Consider the following 17,428-nt stretch of genomic DNA (forward strand, 5'->3'; position numbering starts at 1 on the left):
TGGCTCTGTAATGGGGCATCATGCAGTGCCGGGCAGTCTTAGTAGCTGGCCCTGTGGTTTGCCAAGCATCCACCATGGCTCTGCTTCTTTGTGGAAGCAAAAAATTGTATCAGTGACGTTCAAATGCTCAAAAAATAATTCTTTTAAGAATTCAGTCTGTCTGCAGCAAATCCAGGCAGGGAAACCATGACTTGGTTTCTTTGGGGGACGGACATACGGAGCATGGGCAAGCACACCCCTGTGGTCTCATGCCTTGTCTCTGTGGCTAGGAGTCAACCTCGGGTTGACTCTGATTTTCTCATGCATAATGCTGTGCCAGACAGCACGTTTGTACTATGCCACTGAAAAGCAGATAGAGGAGAAAGATAGGGGAGTTAATCAGAAGGGAGTCATCCTCTGCTGCACTTAGCTAGGAAATAGACGTTTGCTCTTGAATTTGCTGTTGCATGAAGTGGAAGGAGCCTTGTGCCCAAAGGGCTGGGGTTTCCTGTGCACTTGTCAGTGGGCTTTAGAAAAACTGTCCCCCTCACCCCTGAGTCCTCAGGCACCTATCAGTTAAAAAGAGTGAGGTCACATTTCTGCAGTAGTTCACAGTGGTGCGATGGAACGGAACAAGACCCGCATATGTGAAGTGGTTTTTGTAAACTGTAAGCACGCTGAGCAAGACTGCTGAGACAGCCCAGAGTGTACTCTAGGAATTTTAAACACATCATCTCACTTAAACCACTTCCTCCACAACCCTGTTGAATGGATATTATTAGTCCCTTTTGACCCGAGGAACCTGAGAACCGGAAAAAAAAACCAAAAAAAAAACCCAAAACCTGTCAGGCTAGTGTGTGGTGGCCAGTAAGTTTTGGAGCTAGTGTTCAGACCCAGCTCTGATACTAAAGCCAAGCTGTGGTTCACGCCTGTCATCCCAGCTACTTTGGAGGCTGAGGCAGGAGGATCACAGTTTGAGGCCAGCCTGAGGAACTTAGCAAGACTCTGTCTCAAAATGAAATAAAAAAGGTCTGGGGCTAAAGCTCAGTAGTAGAACCCTTGTCTTCCATGAGAAGCTCTGGGTTTAATCCACTGTACAAACCAACCAACCATTTTTCCTACTATACCATTCTGGAAGGAGAAAGTGGTGCTGATTGTCGAGGGAAAGGGGAGGGGCTGTGTGTAAATACCAGATGTGTGGAATAGGGGTATATTTACCCCTGAGTTGATTCAAAAGTAGAGCAACTCTATTTGGTAAATTGCAGGGTAAGATTTTGGAAAATTGGACATAACTGTTTGATTGATTAGCTTAATTTACAAACTGGGTTAGGCTGTTTAAATTTTTGTTTTATTTATTTTGCTTTGACATATATATATATATATATATATATATATATACTTTTAAAAATAAGATTTCATGGACTGAAAATGAAATTTCCAGTAGTTATTGTCACTTAATTTGAAATCTGCAGAAGTTTATAAGTCCTAGAATACTGTTAATGGTTCAATAGTTTGAAGTATCCAATAATTTAAAAATCATTCAGTACAATACTGACCTTTTAAAACTAGCCATTTAAAATATATTTGGGGGCACACATAAGCACAATTTTTTTTCCAAAGTGGAAAATCACAGGTATCTGTGCAGAAGTGCACTTTTTTTTTGTGGGGCTGGCTAGCTGGTTTCTCTCTGGGGCTTCAGCATATTGGAGGCTGAGCATTCTCGCCCTGGGAACTGCCTGCCTGTGGCTTCGGGGTCTAGCAACAGTGAAGCTATGATTTTTGTCAGTCATTGTTAGAGAACATTTCTCCATTAACTTTTCTGTCTGAAAGCACCTTTTTGTTGGGTTTGGTCCGAGCTCTCCCCTTGTAGGTTTATATTTACCTAGTCCAAAACAATGTGAAAATCCCATCCCATAGAGGGGCGGTGTCTTCCTCTGGGTTTGCTTCTGCTTTATTTTCAACCCTCACCCCCATGGTCGGGAAGACTTGGCTGGGGAGAATGGACTTTCAACAGCTGTAGGCTGGTGCTGACAGACTGCCCCAGGGTCTGTCTTGTGGGTTCCCCGACAAGAACATGCTGCTGCTGATGGTGTCTAATGAAAGACTACTGCTCTGTATGGGGTTGAGCAGTAGGGCAGGAACCAAGTGGATTGTGTTGTTGGGTGTCACCGTGAAGCCCCCACTATTCCATGCCCCCATGCACAAGAGGAATCCAAGGATATAGAGGTGGACCATGACAGCTAGAGGGAGCCAGCAGAGGATGGGTCTCTGCAGCACTCCAGAAGCAGATCTTAGATGCCTATGGAATGGAGTACTGGCTTTCAAGCCTCTAAGAACTGTTCTCAAAGCTGAGGGTCTTGGTGCATTTCTAGGTAAGGCAATAGGAACCCACGTGGGTTATAAGTAGAACGGGAAGCAGAGAAAGGGTAGTGGACATGGATGGGATGGTCTGGACTCGGGCAGCTGGATGGAGCCATCTACACAGTGTTGGACACACCAGTTAGACTGGCGCTCAGTGACAGGGTCCAACTCTGTCATCCCGAGTCTCCTGTTGACAGCGTAGATTTGCCTGCCCAGAAAGGTGGTGGCTGACACTGGGCTGTCAGGATTTGATTAGTTGTCATCAGTGACACAGTTTCTCTTTAGAAAAGTGATAAAGAATCTATTTATTGCTTTAGTGTCCGCCCATTAATATGCGAAAGAAAAAAAAAACCTTGGTAATTCAGAGAATGCATACTATTTAAAGACCTTTCCTGCAGACATTGCTCAGGGTGTATTGTCGCTTTCCGAGAATGAAGTTAGAGGCATAGCTCTGGAGTGAGAAACTGTGTTTCAGAAAACTGGTGCTTCACGCAGAAAAACCAACCAGAATAAAGGCATTAAGTGAAATCTTTAGCTACTCAATAGTCATTGTAGATACTCGTAAATACAGTTTTGCACTAATTTAGGGGACTATCAGAACCAAAATAGGCCACGAGGGAAAACTGAAGGAAGAAAATAGAGACGAGACCTGCGACCTGGGATAAACACCTACTGATGGGAAAGCCCGTGGAGGTAGAACTAAGTCAGAAGGTCCCTGGTAAGTGCGGTGGCCCACCTTGAGAGGGACTGGTTCAGAGGCTGCTGTAATTACATAAGTACGTATATACTGACTGTTAGGTGGTATAGGATAATCACCTCAAGGACTTAATGTAGATACTAAAGCTCCCAGTCACGGGAAGAGGATGCAGACCCATCCCTCTGGCAAAAGCAACACAGCATCAAGTACCAACTGCAGAGAAATTAAGCATTTTTCTGTGCCTTGGAACTAAGCCAGGCAAGCATTCAGTTTTGCTTAGTTTTTGACATAGTTGAAAACACACCACATAAAAGATTTTGTACCTAAGTGAATTACAATGTCATTTGTAGTCTCTAGGCAAATAACCAAACAGTCATTTTTTAAAATTTGCACTTTGTGAACAATTTCAGAATGAAGTTCTACAGATTATTTTCAGTTTTAGTTCAAAAGAAGAACATTTTTCGATCTGGGTTCATCTCCCTATAGGAGAGTTGAACAACTTGGCCTTTTCCTGTCAAGGGCCAGCTGGTAAATACCTGAGGCCATCAGAATTACTCAGCTCTGTTCCTGATGGGAGAACAGAGTCGGCAACGAGGAGACGCATGAGCAAGCCAAGTTCCATGGAGCTTTATCTACAGTAACAGGACAGGCTGGTGTGGCCTTCTGGCCGAATGTGGCCAACCCTTCTCCAGTGATCCACCCGACTCGCCTGCTCGTCTCAGAGTGGGGTCATGGGAGTCTCTTTTATAACCTGGGTATTGTATTATTTGCATCCAGAAGTCAAGGAAAATTTTGGCTTACTTGCCTCTGTCTGGGTGAGCAGGTTAAATTATGCACATCAGAAGCCCTGTCTTTCCAGTTTAAAAAGGGGGGGGGGAGACACAAAGCCCCACACAGGAGATCCCTATTAGAAAGAGCTGCCGTTTTGTGTAGATTCTGAGAGAGGAACATTGAGACACCCACCATTTCCTGTGAAAGAGGTGCTTGGTTGTGTAGATGCTGCCCTTGTCCTTGAAATGTCCTTTGCAGAAAGATCTGGTCTCTTTCATTCCTGAATTCCTACCAAACTGCTGTTAAATAAGGCAAGTAGCAGAAGGCAGGCAGAGGACACACAAAGTCTGCCCCGGGGCTCCTCCTCTTCCCCAGGAGCTGCTCCCTCCCAGGGTCTGTGTCCAGGAGACACTGCGCAGTGACCCTGGTACTCCTGTGTGCAGGGGCACTGCTCTGTCCATCCTGCCTTCCCTGCTGTGCTGAGCGCTGAGGATGTACCCCCGGGCGCACTCAGTGCCTCCTGTGTCCTGCGTCCCCAGGAGGGCTGCGCTTCCGCTGGACATCTGGACAGCTGAGCGTCTGCCCTCCGCCTCCCTCCTTTGGGGTAGCCTCACCTTCTCTGGCCCCTGTTAAAGTTGCAGCCATCCTTTCCCCCGCCCCACACTGTGTGTCCCCTTTTTGTCATTCATGTCCCCTGTCTATGCCCTTTCCCCCCAGTACCTAGAACAGAGTCCGGGAGGGAGAAAGGTCTGTGTTAAAAATGATCCATGAAATGAATGAAGTTTGACTGTTCTGGCCCCTCCTGCTGGGCATTCAGAGAAAGTCGGTTCTCCATACACCTGTCTTTTCCGGTTTAAAAAAAGAGAAATGACAGTAAACCCCGTCATTTTCGTTGAGCCTCAGCCTTTCTTGAGCCCTTGCACTGTGCTAAGGATTTTTACATATTTCATCTCATTGCTTCCTCTGTAAAATGTGATCCCTGCTTCACAGGTGCGTCAACGGAGTCCGGGGAAATGGGTCAAGGTCAGGTGGCTGGCAGTTGCCCCGGCCAGGGTCTTAGCTCCAGAGTGTGTTCCTAAAAGGGCACTTGTTTAAGGTGGGGCCCCGGGGTGAGCTGGGGCTTTACGCTGCGAAGAAAGGGGCAGCAGCCTGGGAGGCCCATTAGGTGCTCACCACCCTGCACCCAGCCGGTGTGTGCACAGTGGGTGGGGGTTGCCACGCTCACATCTGCGGGCTCTTCTGCCCACATTGGCCCTCCCCTGAGCTCTGCTCCTCAGGTAAAGGTCACCGTCTCGCCCCCTCCTGGTGCCTGGGAGGGTGTCTCCGTCTTCTTCCATGTGTCCCTGCAGGCCCCCATCCTTGGGCCCCCGCCATGCTGGCCCTCAGTTCCTGCATGTTCCATAGGTTCTACAGCCTCAAGCGTGGCTTCCTGTAGCTGCCCTGACTTACCCTGCAGTCTGGCTTCAGTGCTCCTGTCCCCGAACTCGACCCAACCAGAGTAGCTCCCTCAGTTCTGTTCTGAACCCCTCATTTCTTGGGCTCCCGGTCTACCTGGTTTCCTTGCTCAGAGCTCATCTTCCCAGACACACGTGGACTGGGGGGGCTTCGTCAGCCTCCTTCGTCCCCATGCAAACTGTCCTGTGGAGCCTTTTTGGCCTCAGATTCTCTTTTGTAAAGTGATGGGAAAGGGTTCCTTTTTTTTTTAAATTTAGAAATTCAAGAACTATATAAAATAAGATTCAGATAAGCCAAAAGATTAAAATTAAAATAATTTAGAATGCGGTGTTAACCACTGCATTATTATATATATCATTCAATTTTATAAAAATCTTTACATATATCTATATTTACAGATAGGCTGCATATTTAAAAGCTCGTATATATATTTCCTATTTTTTCCCTTATCAATAAATCATTCCTTTTTTTTTTTTTTGGTACTGGGAAATGAACCCAGTGCTTCACCACTGAGCCATATCCTCAGCCCTTGTAAAAATTTTATTTAGGGCTGGGGATATAGCGCAGTTGGTAGAGTGCTTACCTTGCATGCATAAGGCCTTGGGTTCAATCCCCAGCAACACACACACACACAAAATTTTATTTAGAGAGAGGGTCTCACTAAGTTGTTTAGGCCCTCATGAAGTTGCTGAGGCTGGCTTTGAACTCTTGATCCTCTTGCCTCAGCCTGCCGAGCTTCTGGGATTACAGGTGTGTGCCACCACACCTGGCTCATTCCTTTTTCTTTGGTAGTGGGTGTCAGTCTCTTGCGTTATTGGTATTGCTGTGTGCATCTCACTGCAGTTCTGTACCATCATTTATGCATGTTACTGTTTGCGCCCACAGTTTACCTCCTTGGTCTGCCTAGTGTATCCTTTGGAAATAGAATCGTCTGGTCTAAAGAACAAAGAACATGAGGCTTTTCAGTGAAGGATTTCCTCATCCTTTTTGTACCGTTTTGATAAGAATTTTAAGCCCCTTCCCTAGAATTCACAATCTCTTATGACTGTAATGATTTGGGGTGGTCTGTCCCCACATGTGTTACTAATTATCTAAATCTGTTTTTATTCCCACCCCCACCTGCCAAGGTGCTAATATATTGTCCTCCCTCCTCCTTGTCCCCTGCATTGCCCTCTCCACCCAGCCTGCCTGTGGGCCTCCCAGCTGCCCCCAAGCATCCCCCAGAGTTTGGCCCTGAAGTGCTGCCCTGGTGTGGTAGGCATCTCAGGGCAGCTTAGGTTGGATACCAGGATGTGGCCACCTGTTCTCCCAGAGGAGCCCTGGAAGCAGGGCCAATTTGACTTGGTCATGGTCTGTTTCTGCCTCTCTAGGGAGGTCATCGAACCCTCTGGGGTCCTAGATATGCTCTGCTCAGTCTTTTTATAAGCTAATGATGACTTTAATGAAGTGCAAAGTGAGTTGAGAAAAAGTCCTTTGTACTTCTTAGTCTTTTTTTTCCTAGGGGAACTTTTCTGACTTGACTTGCTGGAATCTGACAGCTGCCACCTAGTTCACTCTGAGGTGACTTGGTAATGCAGCCTCCTCCTGGCTTCCAGACAAGGAAGGGAGGATTTTTTTAGTACTCGGTATAGAGGAACACAGCAGGTGAGCCACACCCTGTTGAGGCTGGGCTGTCTTTGAGGCTAATTGGCCATTACCCCAGGCCTCATATAATGTTTAATTTTTCCAGTATTCTCTTTAGGGGCAGTATGAAAATTCTCAATCCGTTTCTGCCTAATGTCCTGGTATGGTGAAACTGTGGAAGTTATCTTGATGTGGATTTGGTCCAGATCAGTGGCTCAGTGTGGTGGAGGGGAAGGGGGCTGCAGGAGGCAGCCAGGGCTGTGCCCAGAGACCACACATTATTGTGAGGACAGTTAACCCAGCAGGAGAGTATCTTCAGGTCTGTGTGTTGTCAAAACTGTTACTGATTCCCCTCCCCCAAAGTTAATATTCTTTTCCTATAAACTAGGACCTCAAAGGTATTACATGCTGAAAATATTCTCTAAGTTTCCACAGAAATATTACCCCAAATTATGATGCAAACCTTTTTTCCTTAGGCTAGAAGTAGGTTTGAGCAAACAAACAAAAAGAAGTACAAACAGCTGCCTGGACAGATGAGCCTGCAGTACCCAGAGCCCCTGAGGGAGGCGCTGCTGTGCACTGAGCTAGGAAGCAGGACCCGGCTCAGCCCTTGATCCAGTGTCAGTACTGCGTGCAGCAGCGACGGGATCCCAATCTATTCTGGGTGATATAATATACTTAACATCTATTAATCTTTTTAAGCTTCCAAATCCCACAGGAAAACTGGAAAGCCTCAGGCAGTCAAGTCTCCAAATAGGAGTAAGTAAATATCAGAGTCGTCATGATCAGAATCGGAGAAGAGCTGTTTTTTTTTGTTGTTTGTTTGTTTTTGTTTTTTTGTTTTTAACAAATGCAAGCCAAGGGGAGGCTGTCCTGGTATTTTCTGATGAAAAGTAATCGCTGAATCCAGATCAGAAGGGTCATGGAGTGACTCAGAACTTGGTTTGAGAAAGATACTGTCCCTGCTGTCCTCCGGTCTGGGGCAAGGCACCTGATCATCCTGTGAACAGTTTTGGTGCTAACCAAGAAAGGCTTCTGGGCTCCTTGAAAGCAGACACACTTCAGCCCATTTAGAAGGAAGCAGGAGTATCCTTGCCCATCCATTCAAACAGAAATAGTTCTGCTTGGGTGTCTGAATCCAGAGTTCCTGAGTGAGCCCTCCTCATTTATAGATTAGATGAAATCATTTTCAAGTAGTGATCAACCATAATGTAACCTTAAAAACCTGAAGAAATGGAATTAATATTATTTGTCTTCCAGACAGCTTAGTTTTAGGGAAAAAAAGTTTTCATTTAGTCTTTTTAATGAATTCAAAAGAAAATAGTGTTTTATGCCCTCTTATAAATAGGCTCACAGTGAGCCCAAGATCTTAATACTGTTATACAAAACACTGAAAAACACAACCTGGGGCCCATGCTTCAGTGGGACAGTGTTTTCTGTTTTGCACACATACACACTGGGAGATACTGAATCCACGCACACCTAGCTCTACCGTGTGATCACAGCATTCTTCAGTGGCAGGGGTGGGACCCACCTGTGGGTGTGTGATAGCTGCATTTGCTTCTCTAAGCCGAGATTACTGCATCCCTGATCCCCTGGGACCAGGAGAGCCCCGACCACCGTAGTGAGCCTGCTTTGCCTATACTCTGCTGAATACAGAGGAGGCCACTGCTGTGTAGACAGAGGGGAGACAGGCCTCATGCCACAAAGGTCCTGCCAAAGCCTCCCTGCCCCTCAGGTGGAAAGCCTCTGCAGGTCACGGTAGACTCAGTGCTGGTGTGTCCTGTGAGAACACCCGACGTGTGGTTTGGAGCAGGGGCTGGCAAGCAAGACTCGCTCTCCTAGACCCAGAGCCGGGTGAGAGTTGCTGGATGGCAGAGGCACACTGCTGCTTTTCATGAGTAAGGACTGAGACTCAACATGGTCACTGTTCCTGGAAAGTACTTATCAGGTCTACACAGAGCACCGCCCTGAACTGTTCAGTGTACACCATCTCTAAGAAGAGAGGAACTGAACTGTAATCGCCCAAGTGACTCGTTCATATACAGTCTTGAAAAACACTCTTGGGATCACTCTTCTGCTTTTTCCAGCCCTTCTGCCTTTTGACCCCAGGTTTTCCTCTCAGTTGACCTTGGACAACAGCTAAACCGTCCAGCAAGTGGAGTCTTTGTAGCACTTGAAGCACTTAACTGTGGTACTTTGAAAAGTAGACTTACTATTGAAAAAATTTCAGCTAACACTTTTTGGGAGTTAATCCTACCAGAAGTGTTTTTAAGATGGATTCTGATTTTTCTAAAATGGCAAGATACTTTATTTTTGAAATCTCGTTATTTTAACACTGCATTGTTAGGTGTGATTTTTGACATCCCAGCGAGGCAAAGCTGCAAACTCACCAGATGCCATTTAACTTATGGTGCATTTTGTCAGATCTTATTTTACACAGTATATGCATGCTTAATATAGATTCCACAGCCCTGGAAACAGTTTTGGGGATAGCAAAATTACATTGTCGGAGCTTGTGGTGCAAGTCCTATGATCCTAGAGATGTCAAGTAAATGGAGTCTGCTATTATCAAGGCATCCCACAGTTAGAGGGGCAGATCCAGAACCTCAGGTCAGGGTGTGATTCCACCTACCTCCTGGCTTGTGGCCTCAGTCCATACCCCTTTTACGTGACCACCTCTCAGTGCAGGCCCCAGGGACAGGGTGATCTGACTGGAGTGGATACCACTCCTGGAAAACCCAGGCAGGTGGGCTGCCCTGATGGGTAGACCAGTTGTTCTCCAAGGGACCACACTTGGCATCACCTGGGAAGCTTACAAAACACCCGTGACGAGGCCCCAGGGATTCTGACTCACTTGGCACAGGTGTTCCAAAAGTTCCCCAAACAAAGCTAAGGTGAGGCCAGGTAGAGGTCCACTGGTGGGTTGGGGGAGGAGCCGGAGGGCAGGATTTGGAGTGGGTTGGTTATACTCTTTCATGTTCCTTCGGGACACTCACATCCTGGGAGAGAAGTGTACCACCTATTGGTGGCAATGGTTATGTGCCATTAGGCTTTTTGGGCACGACCTAGTAGTGTCGGAGATTGTTCCATAATGAATCTGAAACTTTGGTTGCTATGAACGTGACATGAGACATTTTTAAAAATCAAGGTTGCAATATGATTGCCACTTTAAGATCCACATTTCTTATTCTTTGAAATTTTACTCTGAAATACATGTCTTCTGACAGGTATCACCAGAAATATACATGTGTTCACATTTAAAAATAAAAACAGGTGGAATATATGTAGCTCCAAGGAGAATAACTAATATTTATTTATGCATTAACTATTTTGGAAGCAAATTATTATTTTTTAGATGTTGATGGACCTTTATTTTATTCATTTATTTATAGGTGGTGCTGAGAATCGGACCCAGTGCCCCTCACACATGCTAGGCAAGCGCTTGCTCTACCACTAAGCCACAATCCCAGCCTGGAAGGAAATTATGCTCTGTGTGTCTGGTTGGAAGTTCAGTTCCTGTTCCCAGGTTGATCTAACTTGTGCACCAAGATTCATGTCAAAATGAAAGAGAAGCAGCTCTATGTCAGAACCTGGCAGTCTGTCAGGGGCTGTCACTTGCCCTTGAGCCAGGCTCTGTGGGTTACTGGGCCCATTCTCCTACCTCACCTTTGGCTCGTGCCCCGGTTCTGCCTTGGACCATGTACCCTTCAGGACGCATTTGCTGCGGCCTTCCTGGGCACCCTGTCCCCAGGCAGCACTTCAATCTTTGTGATCTCTTGCAGTTTCTATTTGTTCCACCCAGGCTTGTGTTGGTTTTCAGACTGCTTGAGGCTGTGCTTTGGCATGTCCAGCCTTGGCGAGTCTCCTGTCCTTGGGCAGGATCTGTCCCCCACTTCTTTGGATTAAGAGCAGGCCTGCAGCTGGAGCCACTGAAGTAGACCGAGAGGCCAGGCAGGAGGTCCATGCTGACTTCTAGTTTTGGTTGTGTGTTCCCATCACTTGAAGACGCTGTCAGGGAGGGAGTTGGATGGGGGAAGGTGGGCCAGAGTGGCCTGTGTTTTCTCTGAGGCATTGAACTTGCCTGGTGACAGCGTGTGTAAAATGCATGTCAGGCCACCACGTACTTGTATCATGTTTGTATTCTAAAATTTCCAGGCAAAGTGAATGAATTAAGCTAGCGTTAAGAGACCTAATGTCAAGTTCAGCTTTTTACCCCAGATGGAGATGGACATAGTCCAGGCATGAAGGCATTTAAACTGAAGGAAGGACTGTTTGGGTTGAACACACGAGGCTGGCTAATGGTGATGAGCACTGGTTGTCAGCACTGGGTGGCCGCTTTGTTGCTGGGGAAGTGGGCACTGAGCTGGGCGTGTGGGGCAGGGGCAAGGAGAGGCGCCTGGGCCCCGACAAGCCTCCAGACTGACGTGGGGTAAGATGGGGTGGGTAGGAGGGAAAGAAAGAGCACAGAGGACACTCGGGGTGTGATCTGATGGTGCTCCAGGACCTGTGGAGGCCAATGGGGGATGTGCTTGAGACGGGAAACCCCTCCACTGCAGGAGCACACAGGTGTCACTGTGAGAAGCCACTGCACGTGCTCAGACCTAACAGGGACTGGCACTGAAGGCCTTGCTCTCCCCAGGTATTCCTGCTCCTCCTTTTTTTTTTGGTAGTAGGGATTGAACTTAGGGGCGCTTGACCACTGAGCCATGTCCCCAGCCCTATTTTATATTTTATTTAGACAGGATATCCCTGAGTTGCTTAGCACCTTGCTGTTGCTGAGGCTGGTTTGAACTCGCGCTCCTCCTGCCTCAATCTCCCAAGCCACTGGGATTACAGGCATGTGCCACTGCGCCCGGCTTCCTGCTCCTTTTTGACTCAACCTGTGTGACTCTGTCCCCACTACCTGGATGAGCGCCCTCTCTTGCTAGGTCTGGCTATGGCTACTCACTGCCAAGACCCAACTTGGCCATACTCCAAGGTTTCCCACGGGTCTGGCCTCTGCTTTTGCTCTCTCTCTCACCGGGTGTCATTGTGGCACCTGCTTCCACCCGTGCCCCTACTGGGCTCTGCAGCCCCTTTCAGAGGGCCTTCTCTCTCACTTCCCAGTCTCCGCCCCGTTCCCAGCATAGATAGGCACCAGCTCGAGATGTCTCCATTCATACTTGGCACATGCTGGCTCAGCTAAATGGTCAGATTTGAAGGCCAAACTCTAGGTGGACTGGATCCAAGCCATCCTAAACTGGGTGGCACTTAATGTGATTCCTGAGCATCCGGAAAGCTAGTTAGGCCAACTGTTGAGGGATGTGGTGGGCCCAGCTGGGCCGTCTCCTGTGTGTGCTTTTCACAAAGGGACCACACCTTGGTTTTAGAGCAAAGTCACCTTTGCTGTAGAGGGTGGGCCCTGGGCCTTGAGACTGATTCCAGTCAGAAAGGAGCATGTGATGGCTGTCATGAGTGGGAAGCCTGTGGCAGTATTAAACACAGGGTAGGTGCCATTTTCCTCGATGGACTTTTAAGTGGTAGAGTGGTCTGGGATGGATGAAACTCTGTGCCCTTGACGCAGCCCTGTGCGATTCCTGAGGGCCGGCATGGCTGGCTGGCGCTGGTGGGAATGGGGAGCAGCATCGTGGGCATTAACTACTCCCCACCTCTCCTCACCTCTCAGAGTGCTGAACAGATTGCCGCGCTGTGCAGGGACTTTACCGACACCCAGACCAACAGCATGGAGGGACCCAGGGAGAGTCAGGACCCGCCTCCAAGGCCATTGGCACGCCACCTCTCTGATGCAGACCGCCTCCGGAAAGTCATCCAGGAGCTGCTGGACACCGAGAAGTCCTACGTGAAGGTAACGGAGGTGCCAGACGCTCGCTCCTTTTTGGTCACGGCGAGTTGTTATGTTAGCAGTGGCCTCACGTCACCTCTGCCGGGGACACCTGCCACTCATGAGACAGACACCTGCTCCTCAAAGAAGCCATGAAACATTGCAGGAAAGGAGGGCAGGGTGAGAGGGTGGGAGAGCTGAGAAGACTCAGAAAAAATTAGATTCTCGGCTCGTTTTGTTACCAAGGTAGCTCTCACTATGGAAACAGATGTTCTAGTTTGTCATTTGCAATCTGTGGGAAGGGAGTCTGCACTGCTTTAGGGCGGGGCAGAGATCACTTTAGGTGATAGGACACAGGCAGCAGCCTGTATAGAAGCCACTGCAGATGCAAGCCCCCAGAGCCTAGGGGTCATGGGCAGCAGGGGCTAATGCAAGGGTATCATGTGGGAACATTCTCACTCCATGATGGGGGAGTCATGTCAAATGTCTAGGGGACCCAAAGAATTCATTTCCTTATCTCACCTACCCCAGGGGAACTTTATGAGCACAGGCGCCTGGGAAAGCAGACTTCCTCACTTTAAGTATTTGCTGAAACTCGGGACCTATTACCAGGTCACTTCACTTGTCTGTTACTAGAACAGGATGGCACAGGTTGGTGGCTGAGAACCCAGGCCTGGCTCTGCCGAATCTGGCTCCATGTCCTAGGACATCTTCTCCAACTCACTGGTCCCTGTGCTCTTCCTGAGCCTCTAGCTCTGCGTCCCGAGGCCAGGAGCCGAGTGCTGGCACACACGTGGCTCTTCCCTTCCTTCTCCACAAGGTGCAGCTGAGATTCTCTCAGTCACGTGTCTACTGTGTCCTTGGACTTTAAAAGCCTTGCTTACAGGTAGATCAGGAAAGCTCCCCCAAGCCCCTTCCTTTGGGCTATAGGGGAGAAAGAAAAGCTAGATATTAGTTCTGCTCTCCATTCTGTCTGGTCTTGCAGTGAGCGTGGGGAGCTCAGGGGACCACAGGGAATGACAGCCAGATTTCTGAGCAACTCTTTGCATCCACGGTGGCCTTTCTCCAGGTAGCTCTGAGAGCTCCAGAGTCCTTCTGACATCCGGAGTCCTGGAGCCTTGATGGGCAGAGAGAAGAGTAGGATCAGGTCCCTTTTTGTCACTATTTTCTTCTCCCTGGGGATACCTCCTGCTACTCTGGGTGGGTCATCTCCCTGTGAACTAGTAGAGGACCACCGTGCAAGCTGTGGGTCAGGACAGGAGGGGCTGGCTCCCCTTTCTCTGCAAGAACCTGCACTTTGTTTTCATAGGGCCTCAGGCTGCAGCTCTTTGCCACCCCCAGCTCAGCGTGACCTGGCTCTTTCTGTGCAGTAAGTCCCCTGGGTGGCCTTAGACTGGACAGCAGTGACTGCCGTGCCCGCCACTGTCTACAAAGTAACTGCACCTAGTGCCTCCTGTGATTCATACACACACCCCACTACTGCTATTTTTGTTGACATTTAACACGTCATTTTCCTTGTGGTCATTCTTTAACCTAACCTGGACTCCTGCATGCTCCCTGAAACGATCAACATCTGTGTGCTCCCTTCTCACTTCTCAGGCCACTGTGCAGTTTGGCGAGGGAGGAAAGCCAGGGATGTTTTTATTGTGAAGTACCATTAGTGTCACAGGCCTGGTCTTGCTCTCAGACTGATGGTCTTGGGCTTGAGAAAGCTCTCTGGCTCTTAGATTTCTCCCTTGTAAAATGAGGGAGCCACCGCAGCTGACTTAGTAGTCAACTATGTCTAGTATTTTAGGACTAAAAATTCTTCAGGATAAATGAAAAACCAAAGAGAAATATTTTCTATCACTTAATTATATCCTGGTCTCAGCTTCAAATTATTAAATTAAAAAACCCTTCATCTAGAAGGTTTGTAAATACAGTGAGCTCCAACTGTTCTGCGCTTACAAATGTAGCTCACGTTTTAAACATTCTAACTGCTAACCTCTGGGGATTCTTTTGTTGCATTTGAACATGGGAGTTTAAAATTCTGCTAATGCGTCAACCCCAAAATCGAAGAGCTCTCCAGATCTCGTTCTTCCAGTCCCATGCTGGAGCTGTCCGCCTGCCCTGGTGCAGAGAAGGAACCCAGATATCCAGTGGGGCCCCCCTGGCAGCAATACCCAGCCACACCTTGCTTCCCCTGCAGGGAAGGGGGGTCCTGTGGCAGTGGCCTAGAGACAGAGCGTGTTTTGTCAACACAGATAGGTGATCAAGCTGTGAGGAAGGTTGTGGAATCCCGTTGACAAGTGTTGTTTATTAAGCTTTAGGTGAGCAAGAACAACCCCTCTGGGTGCCAGGAGTGTCAGCAGGACACACCTCACCATTCCTAATGGGAGCCTTTGGAGCTGCTGCCTGCTGCTGGAATCACTCGGGTATTTGAGATTTAGGTGTTAAGAAGGCTTTTCTTCTTTCAGGATCTGAGCTGCCTCTTTGAATTATACTTGGAGCCTCTTCAGAATGAGACTTTTCTAACCCAAGATGAGGTAAATAACGCACTTGCTCCCTCTCTGTACTGACAGACAGATTCCTGCTCCCTTTGAACTGATCTCACACAGACTCTGTGTACTGATTCCAATGAGTAACCGGGGCGTGGGGTCTCCTGAAGGTCCTACGTGTGGCCTCTATTGCATGAACATGGCAAGGGCAGAGGGCTGGTCATTGTTATTTATAGTGGAGGACATTTGTTCCCAATTACTTTCCAGAACATGCACTTTCAATGTTAAGCCACAGAAATTCATTCTTTTCTGTGGACTTCCATCTTTCCTGATTTGAATACCAAGAATTTTACATCTGTGTAAAAAGTTATCTTAGAAATATGGAATCATAGGGGCTGGAGCTATATGTCTCTCTACATTTAAGTGAAATCCCTTATGAAAATGCTCTTCTGGAAAAGATCTGCTCTTTCTGCTTCTTGGGGACCTTCCTTGTGACTGACATGTGGGCCTGAGGGGGCATCCAGCTTGTCCTGGCTAACACTCTTTTCAAACCCCAACTTTCACGTAGATGGAGTCGCTTTTTGGAAGCTTGCCAGAGATGCTGGAGTTTCAGAAGGTGTTTCTGGAGACACTGGAGGATGGGATCTCGGCTTCCTCTGACTTTGATGTATTGGAAACCCCCTCACAGTTTAGAGTGAGTATTTTAGACTTAGATTTAAAGCAAAATTAGGTGGGAATGGTGCAAAAATCTCTCTTCAAGAAGGCTTGGTGTCCCTTGTCCAGGTGAACTTTGCACATTCGCTGCACTGTTTCCCCGGCAGGTGGTAAAAGAAGGCCATGGATTTTTCTCCTAAAGTAAATGCTCTGCCAGTCAAAAGTCTGGGCAGCCCCACCTCTGCAGCATCCCCTGGCCGTGGACCCCACCCTTCTCCTTTCTCAGCTTTCCAGGAGGTATCTGGGGTGTTGCTTCTGAAGCAAGAACACCTGCCCTGAACCTCCCCTTCTCTGTGGTCCTGGGAACCTGGCTGGACAGCATAGGTTTCAGATGCTCCGATGGAGCCTTCTCCTCTGTGGTGTCAGAGGAAACTCCATGGATGACACGAACCCCACCTCCCCGCACCACCCCAGGGACGAGAAGCCAAGAGGCCGTGGAAAGGGGTCCAGAAGTAGAGTCGAGTTCCAGACTCTGTCCAGCCCAACACCCCCTTGGCCCTCCTTGGCGGGTGCGTTTCTTAGCACTCTCTGCTGCCTGTCCTCTGATGGCACACCAGGTCAGAAGGCTCTGCCAGGACCTCAAGCTGTTGGCCCACTGGGGGAATCTGGGTGCATCCAGAGTGAGCAGAGCAGCCCTGGGCTTATGTCAGTGGGGACTTCTGAGGCACATGTGTTTTGGTACCAAGGAGGACATTATGGAGCGGGCCTGCATCTGCCAGAAGCCCACACATGGAGCAAAGCGAGTCTGATTTGACTTTTCCTCCCCTTCTAGAAACTGCTGTTTTCCCTTGGAGGCTCTTTCCTCTATTACGCAGACCACTTTAAACTGTACAGCGGATTCTGTGCTAACCATATTAAAGTACAGAAGGTTCTTGAGCGTGGTGAGTAGTGCATACCTTTTATAATTGTGTTTTGGTCTTTTGCATTTTTAGTTTTGATGCAGAGTAAATTTGTATTTTAACAAGCGGAGGTAAGTGCAATTTCAATGGATTTGGTTCGTTTCTTAGCCTTGAAAGTGTCAGAAGTTCTGGGGACAGTTTTCACTTATTTCAGTGTACTGGCAGCACTGAGCAGATGTGCCCGAGACATAGTGGCTGCTTTGCTAGGTGGTCGCCCTCTGCTGTTGGATTTCATGGATTCCTTTCTTACCACATCCCAGCCTTATGGAACCTACCACCATACATCTTGGATGGGATAGAAAGAAATGCATGCTCAGGACTTTCTGGTGTCAACCCTCTTTAGCTGGAGGAGCAATGACAAACTACCACCAAACCCACAAGACGTGTGTGAACTACTGGAGTCTCTTTGTAGAACTGGAAAGAACTCACTCTCCCAGTGGTGGCCTTTCTCTGCACACTGTCCTGGGGCACCGAGATCTTTCTCCTGACACTGTTTAACCACATCTACAGCTTTTGCATTTAGTTTAATGTAGAGCTGTCAGTACCTCAGAAGCCCCCAGTTTAACAGATGGAGTCTTGGGACACTTACAATTCCTAAAACTGGCCAGAATCCACTGTGTCCAGTCAC

General features: G+C 48.1%; 1 protein-coding gene across 5 annotated transcripts in view; it reads left to right on the forward strand.

Moving 5' to 3' along the window:
* The window catches only part of Tiam2 (TIAM Rac1 associated GEF 2), a 103,626-nt gene that overhangs the window by 76,445 nt on the left and 9,753 nt on the right, over positions 1-17,428 (forward strand). For all 5 annotated transcript variants that reach the window (XM_046456573.2, XM_046456574.2, XM_058583191.1 and 2 more), the window contains 4 exons: positions 12,555-12,734; positions 15,167-15,235; positions 15,756-15,881; positions 16,674-16,782. In XM_046456573.2, coding sequence (XP_046312529.1) covers positions 12,555-12,734; positions 15,167-15,235; positions 15,756-15,881; positions 16,674-16,782 — 484 coding nt within the window. The remainder of the gene's footprint in view (positions 1-12,554; positions 12,735-15,166; positions 15,236-15,755; positions 15,882-16,673; positions 16,783-17,428) is intronic.

Source organism: Marmota monax, unplaced genomic scaffold, assembly GCF_021218885.2.
Source record: "Marmota monax isolate L192 unplaced genomic scaffold, Marmota_monax_Labrador192_F-V1.1 WCK01_AAM20220418_F8-fsc00164, whole genome shotgun sequence".
NCBI classification, from domain to species: domain Eukaryota; kingdom Metazoa; phylum Chordata; class Mammalia; order Rodentia; family Sciuridae; genus Marmota; species Marmota monax.